We start from the raw sequence: 22878 nt of genomic DNA, 5'->3' as shown, positions 1-22878 counted from the left end.
AGCGTTGGGATAGATGCGTTGATGCCATGCGTAAGCCAAAGGTTATGCGTTGATTGTGCCAAAGCAAAGGTGAGGCTGTGCGTTGATTAAACGATGGTTAGCAGCTCAGTCACCAGTTATATTGGACCTACTGTTGGAATTTAATGAATTAATCCCACTTAGCGGGTGATTTGGCAGCCTAAAGATGTTTGAAGGCATGTTGTGCCTAGTATCAAAAGGGGGAAGCCTCAATTGAAGAGCTCGGTTTGAGTTGTTTATTCGTGCCACTGAGGTGATTTCAGAGCCATTTATTTGAGTATTGAGTGTAGTTGAAGCAAAAGGGCTACTGGAAGAAATCTTTTATGAATTTGAGGTGGAATCTGAAGAAAACTTCAAGAAGGCCAGGCTTTCAGGTGAACCTAGGCCATTAGTGAAGTTTGAAGATTTCCAGCCAAACCAAGAAGAATTAAGACCTTAAATTTTTTAAGAGGTGTTTAAACAAGTTTGTAGAAGGAAATTTTCTAAGATATAGTCTGGAAAATAAGTTATTCGAGTTCAAAATTGAAACTGGATTTTGGTCGAACAAATAGGCAGCTGCAACTGTTGAGCAAGCAGGTTGCAGGCGGGGGCAGGTTGGGCGCAAGGCTTGCGCTGACACAGTGCGCCAGGGAAGGTGTTGTGGTGAAACCTTGAGCTTAAGAGAGCGCAAGAGGCACTAGGTTGTATTAAATATGTTATTCCAATGTTTTCCAAACAATTTATAGTTAGGCAGTAAATGCCACAAAAGGGTTGATAATTGTTGCCGTCACACTCCCTTCTAAATTAAATGGGTAATCTGGAAGTGGGTGTTTTGTAATTATCGACTAAGAACGTATGAAATTATCTATATGCTCCTCATGATTTTAGTAAATGTAAAATTAAGATCATCTATATACAATGATACTCTTACACATGTTAGGACTCTTTCTCCCTCCTTCATACTTGCACTTGTACTCCTATGATTGCATTCAACCAATTTACATGCTAGGTCTCTTCCTTCTTCCCTTGTGCTTGTGCTCATCCTCTCTTGCTTGCACTTGCATTCAATTAACAAGAGTACTCTTATACGTTAGAACTCTTTCCTCATTCTCTCATGGTTATTCTTCACTCTCTCACTCATGTTGATCCTCTAGTTCTCTCATTCGCACTTATCGATTTAAACCTTCATTAATCGTGGGTAGTGTGATTCTTTCTTTTTTTCGACAATATGTAGATTGAAAACTCAAATTTTGATGTAGAAGTTGATAGTACAAGCACTATGCTCATTTTGGCAGCTCATTTAATTTTTAATTAACCAAATTACTTATATCCTAATTCTCCCCAAGCATCTTTTATAATCAAATTATATTATATATCTAATATATCATAATAATCATCCACTAACATGATCAAGAGTTCTCTCTAAGCCTCTTTTATAAATATATTATTCTTCAAATGCACAGCTAAAAATACATCATGAAGATGAGATCATTTGAAACCTCAACAAAAAGGGAGTTTTTAATGTTAAAAGTGCTTATTTTTTTGGTTTAAAATTGAATAAATTGAATGATTCTTGCTCCTCTCCCCTCTGGCGATGGTGATGCTTTTAGGAGTCGTTTGATTAGAGGTTTTCTGCATGAGAATTGGTACATACATCCAAATTCTATGCTTGTTTCACAATTTTTAAGAATAAGCTATTCCCAAGCATTCTCATTTCCTAACTAGGTTTTCTATTCCCTCCTAAAACTGTGGTTTTTCTTTTCCCTCTCCATCTATTTTTATTTTATATATAATTTCACTTTATATATAGTTAATTAATTGAGTAGTTAATATTAATTTAATACATATAAATATTTATTTTAATAAATCAATAATAATGTATTAAAATATTTACTTAATTATTTTCACAATAAAATTTTATTAAACGAATGCAATTACTTTTTTGTACGTAATTTAATAATATATTAGTCAACAAAATCTTAAATATATTTAATTAGTAAACTAGTATTAGTTAAATTTAATTAGTACAAAAAACTATATTTCAATAATAATAATTTATTACTTTATTATTTTTTAATAACCAAGTAATTATTTTTTAGAATAATTTTAATTTGATCATTCATTATAAACATGTAATCATTATTGATTAGTTAATTACTTATTGTTATTAATTTGTATTACTTCATTCGTTATTAGCACATCATGTTTACAAAATTTTTTTTTAGTATTCTTTATTAATATATCATATTTTATTTTATTTTTTACTTTTTATATAATATATTGTTTATTAAAATATATTTTCTTATATTATTTAACTTAAATTAAAATTACTAATGTTGGACTTAATTAATTATAAAAATGATTTAGTATTAGATTATAATTAGTATGATGTTTATTAAATATATAAGTTAGATAATTTTAATTATAAATTGTCAAATATTTATGATTAAAATTATTATCGATGGATAATTAATCAATATTTTTATTGATATATTGAAGGTTGTTTATTGGTTAATTTATTAATCAATTACAATTATAAAAGATTATGCTTAATTTCATAAATGGAATATAAACATAACTTTTATTTATAAAATTCTGATAATATCCTCATGCACAACCAAACACAGTCATATTTGATTCTCAAACATCTAATTCTCCATCATCTCAATCCTACTCATCCTCTTTATTATCAGGCATCTATAAAACATTAAATCAAATAACCCCTCAAAGGTCAGGGCAATCCTTTTGGAAGGCCAAAACCCCTCATAAACCTAAAACATGCGGTTGGAAAATTATTCACGATATTTTTCCAACTAAAGTTAATCGGGCCAAAAAAATTGTCCTACATGACCCTTCCCAATAATATCAGTACTCTTTATGACGACAGGGCTTTGTGGAGTTATCAAGATTTATGACGACAGGGATTTGTGGAGTTATCAAGATTGACTCTTTGAACAGGTTTCTTCTCTTGAGTGGAATAAAGTTGTGATCATTGTCGGGCAAATTTGAGAGGCAAATAATAAGATGTTCCAGTTTCAAACTGTTGATGTTGAATCCATCGGTGAATCAATTGACCGTCATATGCACGAGAGACAAGATGGCAAAGGAAAAGTCAGTCAGTCTACTTATGGCGATTTGTATCGAGATGGAGAGTGTAGTCCAAATTCTTCATTCAAATCTCTTAGTGGAATTTGATTGTTTAAAGGTGATTAATCTACTTAATAACGTGAGAATGATATCACTAAGGTCTCTTTCTTTATTGGCGAGGCTAAAAATTGGACTAATATAATGGGGGTTATTTCTTTATCTCATTCAAAATGAGCTAGTGCATTCTCTTGCATCTAGAGTTTTAGAGCATGAGTCTTCTTATTTCTATACTCCCTACCTCGAGCGGTTGTCGAAATTTGTGGCTCATGATGTATCCCTCTAGTTTGGTTTATTTTGTTGGCTTATAATGTTGTTCTAAAAGAAATAATCACCGTCATCTATTAACATAAATAAAAAAATATATATAAAAAATTCTTAAGCTCATTTTAGATAGTATAGATATAGATAGTTGTTGATAAAAAAAAAACATGAAAGAAAGGATAGAAGAGAGGGAAAAAAGTAACTACAGATTCCATTTGCAACCATTTATAATTAAAAATAGTCTTATTTAATTTGTACCTTTGGGTTATTTTATTTTATTATTTTTTTTAATTTTTGGATCTTTTTAACTTTTCTTTTCCAATTTTATATTCTCCATCGTTTTTTTTCTAAATATAATTAGTAACTTAATTTTAACTTTTCGCTTTATCTTTCTTTTCTTTGGTTGTCTTTTTCCAATTTTGGTTTTTGTATCTCTTATTCTTCTATTAATTTTCTAATTTTAAATTCATACATATCATTTCACTGAAATATACATAACATTTTATAGAATAAATAAAATACAAATCATTTTGTTTTTCTTTGACGCAAATGTTATTTTCAAAATGTCAAAGAGATGGTTTCTCTTAGAGACTAAAATTTTTAAAGAAAAAAGGAAATTAAATGTTTTAAGAACATTGAATCATGTCAAAATAGAATTTTAAGAATTCATAATTTTTTTTTTGATTAAGAGGTAGTATTGTTATCTGCAAACTTAAATTTTTTATTCCAATTACATCCAATGTAAATTAATAAAAATGCTCATGAACTTTAATCTTTGTGTAAAACATGCTCCTAAAGTTTAAGAAGTTTAAAAAATACTCTTAAACTTCCAAAATGAGTTAAAAAAATATGTGCGTAGTTTTGGATAGAAGCCATTAAAGTTTTGTTTAAAAAACAAACTTTCAAAATTTTAAAGAATACCCTTTTAACTTAAAAAAAAAAAGTTTAGAAATGTCTCAACCATTGATATTTGAACAAAAAACATTGATTGAAAAGAACCAATTTTAAAATCATACATAAATGAAAGTGTGTAATTTTATTCATTTATTTATTTTAGATAAATAAGTGTGAAATAGTTAACAAAAAGGAGTAAGAGTTTTTCTATCTTCTTATATTTTTAAATTTTATTCAAATATTTAATTTAAACTTTTTAATTATATGTTTAGTAAAAAATTTTATTTCCCAATTAAATATTATGTCTCAAAATTTTCTACCACATCCAATACATTTCATTTACCTTATAAATTAGCTTGAAACAAGAAATACATAGTTTTAGATATATATTTTTTTAATTATCTCATTTCATAATAAACATTTACTAATTAAACTAAATAAAAAATAAATTCAACCAAAATTAAATTTTGTTGTAAAAAGTAAGCAATAAACATTTTAAAAAAATTATCATGTTATTATCTGGTTGTTAATTAAACAAAAATGTTAAAAGGCAAACTAAATTAATAAATTTGACGAATGTTATATAAAAATAGGTCTCACACTAAATTTAAATTAAAAATTGAATTAGGTTAATAAGAATGATAAGCAAGTTTTTTTATAGAGAGAAAGAGAGAGAAAAGAAAACTGGAACCATAAAATTGGATCAATACTTCCAATTGAAGGAATAATGGTAACATATGTTTAGCTCAATGATCATAAGTTGCAATATAAATGAAAACATATTTGAAATTCCGTAAATACTAATTTCATCAAAAAAAATTATTATTAAAAAAAAAACTTAAATCATTTAATTAAGCCCTTCAAAATAATTTGTTATTGAAAATTATATCAACAATTAAAGATAGAAACATTATTGAAACATAATATTGATAGCATAATACATTATCAATTGATGGTATTAATCTATTTATAACTTGTAAGGCCTAACAAAATTGTTTGTTCATTGTTTATATTTCGTTAACAAAGTAACAAAATGGTTAGGAATGGAGAGAGGCAAAATAAAAGAAAAAGTAACTGAAATTATTTTTGTCCTTCAAATACCTTCATTACAGTTTGGAAACTTTGAATTCTCCCATCAAATTTATTTTGGAACATAAAAAACTAGATACCTAAATAACCAATGAACAAAGGCTCTAATTTACAGCAACAAATCAAACATACCAATTTCTGATGAATGAGACTTTATTTTCTGCAACTACAAAATTGTCATAGATTTTAGGCAAGGTTAGTCTGGCCTAAGCGGGGCAAGTAAAAAACCACTCTGATCATATTTCAAGTTGACGGTGGAGTTGTCCAATGCAAGGGCAACGGGCCAATATCATATATGATCTCTCGATGGCAAGACCATACAAGTTTGATGGCTTCTGGGGTTCCAATACCTGCACCCCTCGGATCTCCTGCAGGTCCAAACCTATACAAAAAAATTTCTTTATTGAATATCAATACAATAATCCCATGTTCAAAAAGAGAAAATAGGTCGTTAAAATTTACCAATGGTTCTGCGGAGCTCCCGTTGTTCTTGCTCGCAAACCTGCATATGTCGTTCCATTCACAGTGTTGCCAATAACTTCCTGCAAAATCCACAGCTTACTATAACCTATAATGCCTAATATAGTAGTACCAATAAGTTTATGTTTTTATTCACGATAAGACATTTCCTCAAGTTTAAATATGCAAATAAAAAAGATGTGTGAATTTTGAGTAGTAGTAACCAATATGAATGACCATCTATCAAAGAACAAATAATTATAGTTTCGTTTATATAAGACAATTAACCCGGCATTGTTGGTTGGAGAAATTCTTTCTATAAAAGATTTTAGGTAGAGAATCTATCAAACTCACTTGCATAAAAAGAGGGTCATTTGAAACAATAGCGGCTGTTAGATGAGCATGCATTCGCTCAAGAGCATCCAATACACCTGAAAGTTGATCTCTCTTATATTCCGTAATAATCTGCAAACACCAACAACAAACTGATTTTAAAAACTGCTTATTTATTCATTTTAAAAAGCAAGTAGAACTTAAACTAAGTCATTTCATAATTTTTTAGGTAAAAAAACAAAGAAAAGACTATCTATCATTCTCATAACATATTTATAAACTTACAAGTTACATCTACTTACAAAAATTTGACTTAGAAAACTTTCAGAACCTTTTTTTCTTCCTATTTACCTGGAATGGTCCAAAAATTTCCTTAGTCACAAGCTCATAATTCTCATCTTTCATCATTTCTTCAAGTGGAATATATAATGCAGTTGGCTTTATAGCACCATATATGGGTGGAATGGAATGGTTTTTTAGAGGTTCACCTCCAAAGAGTAACTTTGCCCCTGGTATCTTGAGCAATTTATTCACGTGATCTAAAATCATTTCATTTGTGAACTACATCAAACAACAAACAATTACTAGACGATTATGTATGCTAACAATATGAATTGAAACAATGAGGGTAGTATTACGGTAAGAACTGGGCCAATTGTTAAGTCGGTCAAATTTCTTCTCTCCGCAAGATTCTTTATCTTCGAAATAAGTGAAGTTGTTGACCAATTCTATTGTCATGCGACAAAATGATATCGTTAGAAAAGATATTGAACTTGGAGAATTGCTATCAATCCCAATAAGATGAGATTAAAAAATAGACTAACAATAAGATAATACAAAACAAATGTTTAGATATAGTAAGCGAAGCAAGACTAAAAGTAAAGCATTAAACCTCATGCATGAACAATATCGACTGTGCCGAGCACTTCTGGCCACTACAAGCATATGCATCTTGATCACAAACCCATGCAACATAGTCTTCCTGCAATTTAGTAACCACAAAAAATAAGAAATGAAATTGATATTTTATACCAGCATTGTAGAAATGATATGACATGCGATGGAGCTAATGACCTCTCGAACATCTGGTCCTAAGATTTTCCAATCAAAACCTGCATCTTCCAATTTAATCCGGCCCTTCAAATCAACGGCCAACTTATCTGCCACCCTTGAGCTACCGGTAAAAAGAGTCATGGATGGATTTGACTATAAAATTCATAGAAAACACTTAGGCCATAAATCTAACAGGTTGCACCATCAATTTATTCATTCTAACAGTAATTGTAATTCAAATAAAAAAGAACAAAAGAAAAGAGTTTTTTTTTTTAACCATGACATATTTCCAAGTACTACTATACAACAACATTCGAGATATTATATATAGATAGATTGATAACAAGAGCATATTAAGATAAACAAAATATAAAGTATCTACAAGATCAAAGTCTATTATGATAAAATGGTCAGAATATTGTTGAGACAATAAAACCTTCAAAGCACGAGAGCTAAACCACAACATTTCGCATCAACAATAAAATATTTAAGTTATAAGGATCAACATAAGTTTATAAATTTACCTCAATCAATAACTTGTTCATTGTCTTCCCATCACAATTTATAAAATCTAGATCTTCCGGAGGCAGCCCACAATGGTGAAGCAATCGAATCATTTGCTCCATGACTATGCTAACCTACAAAATATTAAGAATTTTTTTTGTAGTTATTTTATTTATAAGTTAAAATTAAAATATATTAATTTATGAGTATACCCTTTCCCCACTCATGAACAACAACAATACCAACCAATTTCCCCACTCATGAACAACAACAATACCAACCAATTACCTTGCTATCGACTTTTAAAACAGGTTTGTTGCCCATGTAAAGTGCACCCATCAACTGAAGTACAGGAATTTCCAATGGAAAGTTGAAAGGAGTGACAATTGCAACCTGCAAATGTTTTTGCAATTGTTTACAATTTATTGAGCAGAAATATAAAATCGAAAAAGCAATACACAATCAAGAAAAATAAGGACATGAAATATATGAGTATTTGAACTCTATCTTGAAAATTACTTAACATTACTTAATATAGACAAACCCTATCCGGCCTAAGAAAAGCTAGGCTAACCTAGTTATTTACTACTTTAATTTTGCATCTCTTAATTATGTTATTTTTATATTCACCTTTATGCATTTTATGAATATTTCATCATTTTTGCTATAATAGGGTTGCTTAAACATCTTGAGACTTCGGTAGAAAATGTGATTCTCTCAAACTTGTGTATTTCAAGTATATGATCAAAATATCTAGTGTACATACAATAATGAAAAGAGATAAAATAACTAACAATTTTTTTAAAAAAATAAAAAAAATAGAGAGTCATCTAAGTTTTCTTACGGGACCATAAGGCCAACGGAAACCATGACTTTGTTGTCCAAGATGATCTCCTGGTACTGCAAAGGACCTTGCTAGGAAGCGAACCTGTAAATAAACAAAACAATAACAAAAAGTCAACAAACTCTTCACATGAATTACTCATTGAACCTGTATATAAATGAAACAAATAACGATTAGTAAACAAACTCTTCACACGAATTACTTGATAGGAAGCGTTCTATGTGACAAAACTCCAATTGGTTTCATTAAGTATTAACTAATGGTTTTAAGTACATTTCATTCCTTGGAGTGTGAATAGAGATCATATCACAAGCATTATAAAAAAATAGGTAGTTACAACTTACAAACAAGATCATTAAATCATGAAATGACTCCTTAAATCATATTTTTAAAATTCTAATAAATACAATATTCATAAGATTCATCTTACACACATATATATATACACAAACAACTCCAAACACAAATTAAAGCATGTGATGAAGATGAAGGGAGACTTACACAAGTGTATGGTATCCTAAATTTCCTCACTCGTCCATAGGAGTCTTAGAAGGGTCTCTATAGTTTTTTTCAAGTCAAATTTCTCAAGCATTATGTTTGAAAGAACGACTTTAAAGGGGCTGTTATTTATAAAAAGTTTGTGCCTGTCCAAGACCCAAACTTTAGAGACATCTATGATTTTCCTATAAAGTTTAGTTCACTAGACCTAATCTAACATGATCATCCCTTGGGGCTACAAAAACCATTGACCAACTACTTTCATTAAACCTTACCTGATCGCCAGAGAAGTTCCGTAGAAATTTAACAGAAACATTTACTTCAGCACAAGCTTGCTGATAACTTTTGGGAGAAACTCTTTGAATTAACCTCGTGAAGAAGTCAGTTACCTGCAAACCATGTTTTGTTTGCGTAAACTATTGTAATAAGAATGTCGCTTATGTACAAAAGGCAAGAGAAGCAAGAAAATAATGACAAAAAAAAAGTAAAACAATTAAATGTTCGTCACACCTCTGGCTTGGAAAGCATGTCGGCAGCCTTGGAAGATATGTCTCCATACAACAGATATCTGCAAATATGACAGCATGTAATAGAATATTAATGTCAAATTAACAATCTAGCACAATCAAAGGAACAATGAAAGAAAAAATAGAGTGAAACTAAGGAAAATAATCTACAAAGTGGTTTATAAGAACCTCTCAGGTGATTTAAAAGGATTGTGTAAGCCATGTTTGGGGCACTTGGTCAGACTCTTCACAAATGGCTGCAAAAGCAATCCATCAAGTTAAACAAGCAGATTTTTAAAGAAATGAGCACTTATTAGAAGCAGGACATCAAGGATGAGTTGTTTTAAGCATGAGAAAATAATAATTCCACCGCCTAAAACCAAGATCGTTCATTAGTGGCAGTACCTGAATCTCGGTTTCATTGACTTCGGCAACTCTAATAAATGGTTCTCCATTTAAAGGATCTACAATAGTATTCCAACCGGAAGATCCAATCCATTTACCCTGCACTAAAATAAACACAAGTTGTGCCAACATTCCTTTTCTTACGCAATGAAGAAGTTTAAGCAGAATTAAGGTTCAGTCACATATACAGTATCTAACGTTAATTTTAGTATAAGATAACAAATAAAACAATGAATAAACAACAGTTATTGAGCATTGCAGCTTGGAAAAGATATTACAGCAACTTTACTCACCCAAGTTGTGAACATCTCCTGGCTTAGAACCTGATAGTTGATCCACTTCTACCGTAGAGAAAACAAAAGAATGAATTGTTCTGCTTTCAGAAGAGAAAAAGACATAGATTACAACATGAAGGATCCCAAAAAAAAAAAAATAATAATTGTTTATTCTAAACTGTAATCACAAGAACAAAGTAGGGGATTCAGGTATCATTTTCGAATAACAAACTTTCACATTTTCTTTATATAGATTTGATTTGGATTAAAACGATTTGTCAGTTCGAGGATGAAAATCAGAACTGGGGAAAGGTGCAACCAAAAAGAATCTAATTTACAGTAATTCTAATATCTTAATCAAATTCAGAACCTAGAGTTTTCCATTCCAATACAGTCCAAACAACCCCATAATTCTTTTATTTTATATTTGTGAGTGTCCGACTAATTTCACGAGACAACCATTTCAAAGCAACTCCAATATTAAATTCTAATTAGATAGTCATCATGGATTAAACCCCACCTCCAAAACAATCTCATGATCATTTTTCAATGAGAAATAAATGCATTAAGAAATGGAGAACTAAATCCCACCATCAACAGCAGTGAAGTTTTCGGAAAAAAGAAACAGATATGGGTTTTCCAAGCTACACATTTCTGCATAAAAAATGATAGATCGATCTTACCTGAAAAAGTTAAAGCCGGCGGTGGAGGTGCGAAGGAATGGTGAGTGAACATTCCGTCGGAGGAGTAACCGAGATAAAACCGGCGCCATGATTCAGGGCAAAACTCAAAACAGAGATGAATTATTGGGAAGAAATGGGATGAAGCGCAAAAGGAAAGAGGATTTCTTCACTTGGAGTTACTGTCACAGGGAGAGATGGAGGCCAGGCCACTCGCTGATTCCCTAATTCGAGTTTTTGGGTATAATTTCTTTTCAGCTTTTCAACTGAAATTAAAGTACAAATTTGTTTTTTGTTTTAAAAGGAAAATATGGATCGAATCAAAGAATTAAGATCCAATCACTGGTCTTATCTTTCTCCTACAAATACGTGTCTGACTTTTATTTCATTTGAAATTATCTAATGGCCTCATAAAATCTAATTTTTAGGACATTCAAACAAATGACAGCCTAATCAAATTTAACACGTGGACTCATTTTTTATGATTCAATCCCTATATTTTAAATTCCATTACATTTGGGTATTTTTAATAAATCTTAAAATTAGTTTTTCTTTATAAGAAGAAACTGATATTTATTAATATTTTCTTTATAAATTTGTAAGAACATATTCACGTGATATCTTCTTTTTATGGGAATTAGTGTTCTCAATAGGAGTGCAACAAAAACCGAATAACCAAACCAAAAAGTATAAAATTAATCTTTGTAGTTAGATTGGTTTGGTTTTTAATATAAAATTAGACATATTTATTTTGTATTTTAGAGAAAATCAAAAAGTATTAATTTGGATCGATTTTTTATTTGAATAAAATAACCAAACTAAACGAGGGTATAACCAAATCCTTGAAATAAACTCTAACTTAGGTATCTTCTATTATTTTAATTATTATGGTGAATATATATTTGTTGTTTAGAAAAAAAAGACCAATTATTATGGTGTTTATATATTTTTTATTTAAAAAATGCTACAAAAATAAAAATATCAAGGTTCAATCTATAAAAAAATTGATTTTAATTTAAAATTAGCAAAAAGAACGAATTTAAAACAAAATAAAAATAAAAATAAAAATTTTGAAGAAAAAACAAAAAAAAATATTAAAAATCGAAAACTAACCCGATAATAAAACCAAGTCAAATAAAAATCAATCTATTTATTTGATTATTTATTGGACATTGGTTTGGATTTCTTCTTTGTAAAACTATTGGTTTGGTTCTCATTGGCTCTAAAATAGATAGAACCAAACCGACTATCACCCCTAGTTCTCAATTAACCAAATTTCATAACAATCAGCTTTCAAGAAACTTATAAATTTTAACAAAAATGTTGAGTATACAATGACCAAAATTAGACATAGTTGAAAGTAGGAAATAAAATAAAACCCAAAATACATGGATCAAAATAGTATTTTAACTTTTCTCATGGTATAAATTTGATAAATTACAAGCTTAGTCCTTGAACGTTTTCAAACTTTTGTCTTTTGGTCACGTACTTTAAATTTATCTAGTAAATCTATCAATTCTCAATTTTATGTCTAATGTATCTATATCGTGTTTGAAATTTGTTAAAATTAACTAATAACTATATATAAATTAAAAATTTATGTCTATAGTACAATCCTATGTTATCGAATTAGTGCTTAGTATTTGTTGATTTTAACAGATATTGGATAGGTCAAAGATATATTAAACACATAGTTAACTTATCAAATAATTTTATAAATTTAAGAATATTAATATATATATATATATATATATATATAAATCACATCCATCCATAAAAGTGGAAGACATTCAAATTTGTAGCTGGTTAGAAACGTAATTTATATTTGTTTAAAAAATAATATTATAATATTTGTAAATTGTAACCACACTATCTAGGGACTAAAATTAACCTTTATGTGGATAAAATATAACTCAACTCAAGTTAAAAGGAAATAGATCAAAATCATCGTTTTAAAAACAATAACACCAAAATTGAAAGATACGGACTAATGTCATAGATATTTAAACTTAATAATTTGATTTCTCATCATCCCTCCTCTTACACGTGGTAAAAAAAAAAAACATATCAAATATTAAATTGACGGTTAAATTACAAATTACGATTTTATTATTATCTAGTTGGTATCTAAGCTTTTAAATTTAAAAATTTACTATTTAAATTATATATATATATTTTTAATTCACATATCTACCCAACACAAAATTTAAAGTTTTAGAATACACCAAACACAAATGTCAAATTTATAATTTAATATATCAATAAAATTTAATAAAATTAATATGGTAATAATCTATTAGATACAAAGTAATACATGATTTATTAGATATTTTAAAAATTCTTATCTTAAATCGATACAAACTTTAAAACTTTATCACTAAATATGAATTTAACCTAAAATATTGATGCTTCTTTTGTATCGAACCATCGGAACTTGGGCTAATAGTAAATGGGTTGTATGTAAAGATGATCTTATAATGGACCGGGTCATAACAAAGATTTGTATTTGATTAATGTTCAAATTTTTCATTATTTACAAGAATTTCTATTTTTTTAAAAAAAATTATAATAAAATTAGGACTCATTTATCTCTAATCAAGAATTTTTTAAAATAGGAAACTCAAATGTCACACGCTTTTTAAGAAAATGTAATTATTTTTTAAATATTCTCAAATAAACAAAAATATCAACAAAATATTAAAATGCGTAGAAACCCTCTCGAGAAGCCAAAACGACAAACCCTCGAAGACGCCGAACGTCAAACCCTCGCTCCCTCTCGATTCCAATTTCGGCGACAAGAAGAAGGGATTCCGGCGACAAAACGATTCCAATTGCAGCGACTAAAGGAATCCGGCGACTAAAGGATTTCGGCGACAAGAAGACGAAAGGATTCCAGTTACAGCGGCCACAAACCAATTATGGCGACTAAATTTCTGTAAGTTTCTTGCCTCTATTTCGGCCGATGTTCGATAAACCCCCATCCATTTAGAATGTATTTTTCTTGAGTTCGGGAAACAAAGTCAGGAAAAACCCGGCCCGTCAACGCCAACTCCGCCGCCTTCCCATACCCTACGATCCTTGGCAGCCTCTGCAGAGTCCCCAGATCCGCCGTAATCGCCAATTTAACCTCCCTCCCCCGATGCACCCTATCAATTTGCATATTGGACCCATGTTTCTTGAATTTCAGTTAAATAGGAGTATATACCAAAACACACACCGTATATTATAACATATATGAACGTATCATTTTGAAAACCCAATGTATGTGTATGTCAGTTTACTTTTCTTTAAAATTTCAGCAAGTATACGGTATTAAAATACATGGTTTTATATGTACTGATTACGCCATTTCTTAATCAATTTAAAGGTTTATATCCTAAGTTTTCTATCAAATAAATTGATTATATGAAATATATTGGAATATATATAATGGATTTGAAGGAAATCTAACCGGAGAGAAACGTGAGTAGAAGCAAGATCGACCTCATTTCCATATTTCATTAATTTAAGTTTTATAGTAAAACATATGTATTTACATAAATTATAGCATGCAATAAATAAAGGAAAAACTTTAGAAATCAAGAAAGTAAAAGTTGTGGGTTTTGTTTGAATTTTCAGGAAGAAAAGAGGAGAAGAGAGGAGGAGGAGGAGAGGGAAGAAAAGAATCTGTAAATTTTTTCCATAGAGCTCTCATAGAGAATTAAGGAAAAATGAATCTTCAATCGCATCATTCTTTCTCAATGGGGAGGGAGTTGTTCCCTTTAATTAATTTAAATTAAATTAGTAATAGTAATAATATATATATATAATAATTGCTTTATTATATATATATACATTATATCAAATATAACATATAGTCTATAATTTTATATTGCATCAAATACAATATAACTTATAGATTTTATTTTTTTTCAACAATACATGACATTTAATATAAATCACATTTATATTAAATTCATATAATTGATATTTAAATCATATTCAAATATTTAATTCCTCTTTAACTTATTTATAGTATTTAATATAAATCATATATATATTAAATTTAATTACATGAATCTTATTCATATAATTAGTATTTAAGTCATATTCAAATTTCTCTCGTATTATCTTATATTATAATATATCAGAAGCATTATATTAATTATATTTCATATATAATCAATTTAATTAATTATATTATCATATATAATCAATTTCCTTAATTAATTTGAACACTTCAAATTAATTTAATAATTCTCAATTAGATAACAGGGGACCTTATGATCTAGTAGATTGAAGCTTCAACGGTACTCGGATAATTAATTATAATTAATTAAACTCTTTAATTAAATTATCCAATATTTGTTAACTGTCGGTCATTACACTAAAGATCGACAGTTGCACTATTCGCATTACAGATAAATTTCTGTGTCCATTGGATAAAACTAATCGACATTGCTTATAAGTACAGCTGGACCAAAATTACCGTTTTGTCCCTAAAGTTAAATTTAACTCCTTAAGTATCACTGATCTATCTAATGAATAATAAGTCATAGATCAACTATGACCAAGTCTCTCTCGGGCCAAAAGAGGGTCTGGCTACTATGTTCAATACCTGGAATCAGCCCTTAAGGGAGTAATTTATCTACTTGCCCCTACATCGAGGAAGGAGTGAATTCCGTCTTATGTAGCTGAGTTCCCAGCTCCCAAAATGGTAGGCTTGTTAAGTTGGCAATCTAACCACTCTCATCCATATAAATCAAAGGACTATATTCATGAGCATGAGTTCACAACTCACTCGGGATTCAGGTCATGTCACCTATGGTCATCCTAGTGAAATGTAAATCTCTATTATCAACGGCGATATATAAAGAGACTAATCATTTCGTGGTCTGGTCTTATACAAACTCTTTGTATAGGATACCCCGCTCACATGTCTCCACATGAATGACAAGATCAGATCATTTGTAGCATTTTACAACACTTGTAACATCTACAAAGCGAGTCGTATCCATAGAGTTACCAAGATAAGGTACCCAGCCTTATTCATATACTATAGACCATTTAGGTTATTATTTAAACAAGATCCACTTGTATATCTTTACATACTTGTTTAAATTACATGAAATAACCTCGGATCTTAGTTTATTGGATTGAGTATATGCTTATAAAATAACACTTATTTTATTAACAAGAATATGTTTATACAAAGTTTACAAACTACGAGATTACAAAAGATTAGGACACCAACCCAACAGGATTTACGTGGGTTTAAACCCTAAATTGATTTTATGGATTATATTCTTGAAGATTTGATATATACTAGAGGTATTTTTTTTGTGTGTGCATTCAATATGGCCAAATTTGCTATGTAGGTTTGTGCATTCAGTACTTATTGTGTAGATTTATGTAGGTTTGTGCATTTAATATTTGTTGTGTAGATTTACATAGGTTTGGGACGTTAGTGAACCTGGACTAGACGTTTTGTATACTTTTTTTTTTTTTTGGGTATTTAACAATACTCCATGTCTTACGTAGGGTTCAAGTATTCAATGATTATATGAAATATATTGGGATATATATGATGGGTTTACGTAGGTTTCAAGTATTCAAGAATAAAACCCATAAAATCATGCTGAAGGGAGCATCCCCATTGAGTGATCGGTCTGCTAGTTCACGCAAATTCGAAGAAGTTATCACAGACGAGCCACATGCAGGGAAACTAGTTCCTGGAGGTAGCTTGAAGAAGATGAGATTACTCTCTAGATTGGATCAGGGGTGCACATCTCAGCTAAAGCAGTAGGAGCTGTTAAGTTAACTTTTGGAAATAGATATCTGTATTTAGAAAATGGTCTTTATATACCTTCTTGTAAAAAAAATTTGATATCTATTTCTTGTTTGTTGGAAGATTTGTGCAAAGTAAATTTTTGTCTTAATGAAGCGTTCATTACAAAAAGAAGTATACAAATCTATTCGGAAAACCTAGAAAGTAACTTATATAAGTTAAAACCATATAAAGTTGAAGTTGTAAATAACATAGAAATGTTTAAAACAACTGAAACTCAAAGAAAAAGGCAACACATTTCTTAAAGTATCTATCTTTGGCACTTGAGACTTGGCCACATTAATCTCAATAGGATTGAGAGATTGGCTAAGAGTGGTCTTCTAAACAAGTTAGAAGATGTCTCTTTACCGCCATGTGAGTCATGTCTCGAGGAAAAAATGACAAAAAGATTTTTTTTTTTTTCAAGAAAAGGTCTTCGAGCCAAAGAAATCTTAGAGCTCATGCATTCGGACCTCTGTGGACCGATGAGTGTTAAAGCACGGGGATGTTATGAATATTTCATTAGCTTTATAGATGATTATTCTAGGTACGGTTACATTTACCTAATTCATTTTAAGTCTGAAGCTTTTAAAAAGTTCAAGAAATTTAAGACCGAGGTTGAGAACCAATTAGGTAAATTTATTAAGACACTTCGATCAGATCGACGTGGGGAGTATTTGTATTTGAAATTCTAGGACTGTGTGATAGAACAGGGGATTCAGTCACAACTCTTTGCATCGAGAATGCCTCAGCAGAATGGTGTATCTGAATGAAGAAACATAACCTTGTTGGACATGGTTCAGTCCATGATGAGTTATGCTCGGTTGCCTAACTCGTTTTGGGGTATGCAGTAGAGACTGCAACTTACATTTTGAATAACATTCCCTCTAAGAGTGTATCAGAAACACCTTATGAGTTATGGATAGGACGTAAAGCTAGTCTACGTCATTTCTAGATTTGGGGTTGCCCGACACACGTGTTGGTGCAAAATCCTAAGAAATTGGAACATTATTCAAAATTATGTCTGTTTGTAGGTTACCCTAAAGGAATGAGAGGTGGTCAGTTTTATGATCCTTAGGATGATAAGGTAATTGTATTGACAAATGCCACATTCCTAGAGGAAGACCACATTCGAGATCATAAACCCCGCAGTAAACTAGTATTGGAAAAGATTTCAAATAATGCTACAGACGAATCAACAAAAGTTATTGATCAGCCTTGCTCATCAACAAGAGTTGTAGATATATCAAGGAAATTTGGTCCATCACATCCTACTCAAGAGTTGAGAGAACCTCGACGTAGTGGGAGGGTTGTGAGACAGCCTAACTGCTATATGAGTTTAACTGAAATCGAAGTCAACATACCTGATGATGGCTTAGAGGATCCATTAACATATAAACAGGCAATGGATGATGTTGATCAAGATCAGTGGATCAAATCCATGGACCTTGAAATAGAGTCTATGTACTTTAATTCACTATGGAAATTTGTAGATAAACCTGATGAGGTAAGACCTATTGGTTATAAGTGGATCTACAAGCGTAAAAGAGTCCATATGGGGAAGGTATAGACCTATAAAGCCCAGTTAGTAGTAAAAGGGTTATACCTAGGTTGAGGGGGTGGACTATGAAAAAACCTTCTCACCTGTTGCTATGATCAAATCAATCAGGATACTCTTGTCCATTGCCACTTTTTGTAATTATGAAATTTGACAAATGGATGTCAAGACTGCCTTTCTAAATAGAGATTTTGAAAAGAGTATTTATATGGTCCAACCAGAAGGGTTCATTGAACAGAGTCAGGAGAAAAAGGTTTGCAAGCTGAAGAGACTTATTTATGGATTGAAACAGGCATCCAGATCCTGGAATATAAGATTTGATACTGCTATCAAATCTTATGGCTTTGAACAACGCATTGATGAATCATGTGTATACAAAAAGATCATCAACTTCACTATAGCATTTTTAGTTTTATATGTAGATGATATCCTACTTATTGGGAATAATGTAGGATACCTAACTGACATTAAAAATTGGCTAGCAACCCAATTTCAGATGAAAGATCTGGGAGAGGCGCAGTATATTCTTGAGATTCAAATAGTTCGAAACCGAAAGAACAGAATGCTAGCCATGTCTCAAACATCTTATATAGACAAGATGTTGTCTAGGTTTAAGATGTAGGATTCCAAACGAGGTCTTTTACCTTTTAGGAATGAAATACACCTGTCAAAGGAACAATGTCCTAAGACACCTCAAGAAGTTAAAGATATGAGACGGGTTCCCTATGCATCAGCAGTCGGAAGTCTGATGTATGCAATGTTATGTACTCATCCAGACATATGCTTTGTAGTATGGATTATCAGTAGGTATTAGTCCAATCCTGGTTATGAACAATGGACTGTTGTTAAGAATATCCTCAAGTATCTTAGGAGAACGAAAAACCACGTGCTCGTATATGGAAATAAGGATTTGATCCTTACGGGATATACTGACTCTGATTTTCAGACCGATATAGACTCTAGGAGATCTACTTCGGGATCGGTGTTCACTCTAAATGGAAGAGCACTAGTATGGAGAAGTATTAAGCAGAGTTGTATTGTAGACTCTACAATGGAAGCAGAATATGTTGCTGCTTGTGAAGCAGCCAAGGAAGCAGTATAACTTAGGAAGTTCTTAAATGATCTAGAAGTTGTTCCAGACATGCATATGCCAATTACTTTGTATTGCGATAAAAGTAGGCAGTAGCGAACTCCAAAGAACCTAGAAGCCTAAGCACGGAAAACATATTGAGGACAAATATCAGATCGTGCTAAGAGGAGACGTTATTGTCTGAGGACATATTGCTGATCCGTTTACTAAAGCCCTCTCGACTAAGATTTTCGAGGGTCACCTGAAGAGTTTAGGACTACGGGTAGAATAAATAGGGCAAGTGGGAGAAATTTTGGGTATGGGATGCCCTAGTTTATTGTATTTAGTTTTCTTTCACAACACCCAACTTTATTGTAACCCACTAGGAGTTTTAGTCCAAGTGGGATTTTGTTGGGTTGTATGTCTTAAAACTCGTAGTTTTGTAAACAGTAAACATATATGAAGTTTATTCAGATAAGTGTTGTTGATTGTTTAATAACTCTAAATCCAATAAACTACGATCCTTGGCTAATGTCATGAATACTTGAACTTTATGTGGAGACATAAACTTGATCAAGTTCGAGTAAAATAGTCTAAACCACCTATAGTACTTGGATTAGGTTGGGTACCTATTTCTGGAGATACTATTGAATACGACCCGCTTTATGATTGTTACAAATGTTGTAAAGTGTCATAAACGATGTGATCAGTTCATTCATGTAGAGACATGTGAGCGGGGGTGTTCTACACGATGAGATTGTGTAAGACAGACTACGAAATAATCACTGTTACGTATTAACACCGTTTACTGTTAACACTGATTAATTTCACTTCTTGATGACCTAGATAACTTGATCTGAATCCTGAGTTGTCTATGAACTCTTGTTTATTCACGATTGTCCCTTGATCTGCATAAGTGATGGTAAGCTCAGCTCGCTGCTCAATATGCCTCCCATTTCAGGGATAAGACCAGGTAGATGGCTGGGAACATAGAATTTGTAAGATGGAATTCACTCCTACCCATTTTATGGATATTAGAAAGGTTGTTCCCTTAAGGGCTGATATTGAGTCTTGAACAAAGGGCCTCATGCTCTCGTTGGCCTGAGAGGGAATAGATTTAGTAATTATGATCCTAAATCAATTGTTCATTCGAGGGATAGTGGTACTTAAGGAGAAAAGATGTAACTTAGGGGTATTTCAGTATTTGACCTAGTTGAGGTTACGAACAACCTGTGAAGGATCAACCTATTGATGATGGTTATATAAAATGGACACATAATATATTTATGGTGAGGAGAGTGCAACTACAGGCTATAGTGGACAATCTTATTAGTTAACGAATGTTGATTAACTAGGTTAAAGAGTTTGACCAGTTAGTCTTGGATCATTGGAGCCCGTGATCTGTAGGTCCATAGGGTCTTCTTGCTAGCTCAATACGGACAAAATTGAAGAACTAGGTGAAGTGAGAATTTGAAATGTTCAAATTCGGTCTTAAGGGAATATTGTATTTTATATGAGTTATAATTTATAATTAAATAATTAATTTATTAATTAATTATTTTTGGGAGTATACTTGATCATTAGCATGAAGGTATTTTTTTAAACTTGATTAATGTGATTAATCAAAGCTAGGTGTCTTAAACAATTTGTTTATTTTTTATTTAATTGAAATTGTTTTAATTAAATATTTTTCTAAAATTTGAATTTTTTTTTCATTTTTTAATTAAAAAAATAGTTAGTGGAAACATCCGATTGTTGGATTTTCCCACTAACTAAGTAGACTTTGGAGTGGCATTTCCCAAGCTTGACACCTAGAGATTACATGCTAATGGAGTTTGAGGTGGAAGACATGCAAAATGAGATTTTGCATGTGTTTTCTCAACAGAAGGCTTTGTTTTTTAAATTTAAAAAACTAATGCTTCCACAACTTTTGACCTAAAAATCTTCCACCTCATTTCTCTTTACTATCCTTCTTTCTATAGTGAAATCCCTTATTTTCACTAACATAATGGTCCCACAACTGTGTTTTTCAACTGAAAATTAGCGGGATTTATCGTTGGTAGTGTCGATCGAGCTCAGGAGAGGAAGAGAACAATAGCCTGACAAAAAGTTCGGTCCATATCGAGTAATTTAACCTAAATTGATTTTATGGGTTTTATTCTTGAATACTTGGTATATACAAGCGGTTTCATTCTTGTTGTGTATTCTATTGGGATATATATGATGGGTTTACATTGAAATAAACTTGGAAAATGTACATATCGATGTATGATGAATAAATTTACATATTCAATTGCATTCTATTAGAATAAAAAAGCAATGCTTTTATGGATGTAGGAGGACAATCTACCTCTTATAACTAAGAAAGAAGCTAGCCAAGGGGACATATAATGGGACGCCATGCACTTGGTCAATGAAGGTAATACTCATATTTTGGTAGGCTAGTATATATCGAATATACTTAAAAATACCATCTATATAGGGTAGGGGGATGAAAGATGTTGAAAGGAACTTTGAAAGAAAGCAACGAAAACATGTTAGGGTGGTTGAAAATCGAAAGTTATAAAATACAACTACTTTGTAGTAAATAATTAATATATTTAAAATATATTGAAATATACTTGGGTATATTTAAAATGTTGTACATAATGTTACACATGCTTTTTATTTTTACTAACACAAACTTATTGTTGGGATTGGTATCCAAAATCTCTTGTAATCTCGTAGTTTGTAAACTTTGTATAAACATATTGTTGTTAATAAAATAAGTGTTATTTTGCATATACTCAATCCAATAAACTAAGATCTGAGGTTATTTCATGTAATTTAAACAAGTATGTAAAGACATACAGGTGGATCTTGTTTAAATAATAACCTAAACGGTCTGTAGTAGATGGATAAGGCTGGGTACCTTATCCTGGTGAGAGTATGGATACGACCCGCTTTGTACGTGTTACAAATGATCTATTCCAGATCATTCATGTAGAGACATGTGAGCGGAGTATCCTATACAAAGAGTTTGTATAAGACCGGACCACGAAATGATTAGTCTCTTTATATAACGCCGTTAATAATAGAGACTTACATTTCACTAGGATGACCATAGGTGACATGACCTAAATCTCGAGTGAGTTGTGAACTTCTGCTCATGAACGTGGTCATTTGATTTGCAAGGGTGAGAGTGGCCAAATTTCCAACTCAACAAGCCTGCCATTTTGGGGATTCGTCTGACTGGGGAGTTGGGAACACAACTACACAAGACGGAATTCACTCATTCTCCAATGCAGGGGCAAGTAGATAAATTGTTCCCTTAAGGCCTGATTCCGGGTCTTGAACATAGTGGCCACACCCTCTCCTGGACTGAGAGAGACTTGGTCATAGTTGGTCTATGACTTATTGTTCATTAGAGGGATCAGTGGTACTTAGAGTTAGATGTAACCACATGGGCAAAATGATATTTTTGGCCCAACTGTACTTACGAGCAATTTGTGAAGGGTCAT

General features: G+C 31.2%; 1 protein-coding gene and 1 long non-coding RNA gene across 8 annotated transcripts; one reads left to right on the top strand and one right to left on the bottom strand.

Annotated features, from left to right (window-relative positions):
* Positions 1 to 5358: 5358 nt before the first annotated feature.
* On the bottom strand, positions 5359 to 11350 carry ALDH12A1 (aldehyde dehydrogenase 12A1). 7 transcript variants are annotated; one of them, XM_039039360.2, is made up of 16 exons: positions 10949 to 11350; positions 10284 to 10363; positions 9991 to 10094; positions 9775 to 9842; positions 9590 to 9647; positions 9355 to 9468; positions 8582 to 8665; positions 8026 to 8130; positions 7758 to 7871; positions 7255 to 7386; positions 7073 to 7162; positions 6819 to 6908; positions 6532 to 6741; positions 6202 to 6312; positions 5851 to 5930; positions 5359 to 5770 (listed from the first exon to the last, which is right to left on the bottom strand). In XM_039039360.2, exons 1-16 carry the CDS (start codon positions 11035 to 11037, stop codon positions 5632 to 5634), a joined length of 1668 nt encoding a protein of 555 aa, XP_038895288.1. In that variant the 5' UTR covers positions 11038 to 11350; the 3' UTR covers positions 5359 to 5631. The 7 variants fall into 7 exon arrangements, with proteins under 7 accessions (XP_038895288.1, XP_038895291.1, XP_038895290.1 ...); XM_039039363.2 differs by having other exon boundaries at positions 9991 to 10089; XM_039039362.2 differs by lacking the exon at positions 7255 to 7386.
* A 2233-nt stretch (positions 11351 to 13583) lies between these two features.
* Positions 13584 to 14812, top strand: LOC150034602 (uncharacterized). The gene is made up of 2 exons (XR_016531142.1): positions 13584 to 13880; positions 14564 to 14812. It is a non-coding gene; the product is annotated as an uncharacterized LOC150034602 (long non-coding RNA).
* The last annotated feature ends 8066 nt before the right edge of the window (positions 14813 to 22878 follow it).

Source organism: Benincasa hispida, chromosome 8, assembly GCF_027475165.1.
Source record: "Benincasa hispida cultivar pf3 chromosome 8, pf3_genome.v1.1, whole genome shotgun sequence".
Classification (NCBI taxonomy): Eukaryota; Viridiplantae; Streptophyta; class Magnoliopsida; order Cucurbitales; family Cucurbitaceae; genus Benincasa; species Benincasa hispida.
This window is presented reverse-complemented; position numbering and strand designations above follow the sequence as displayed.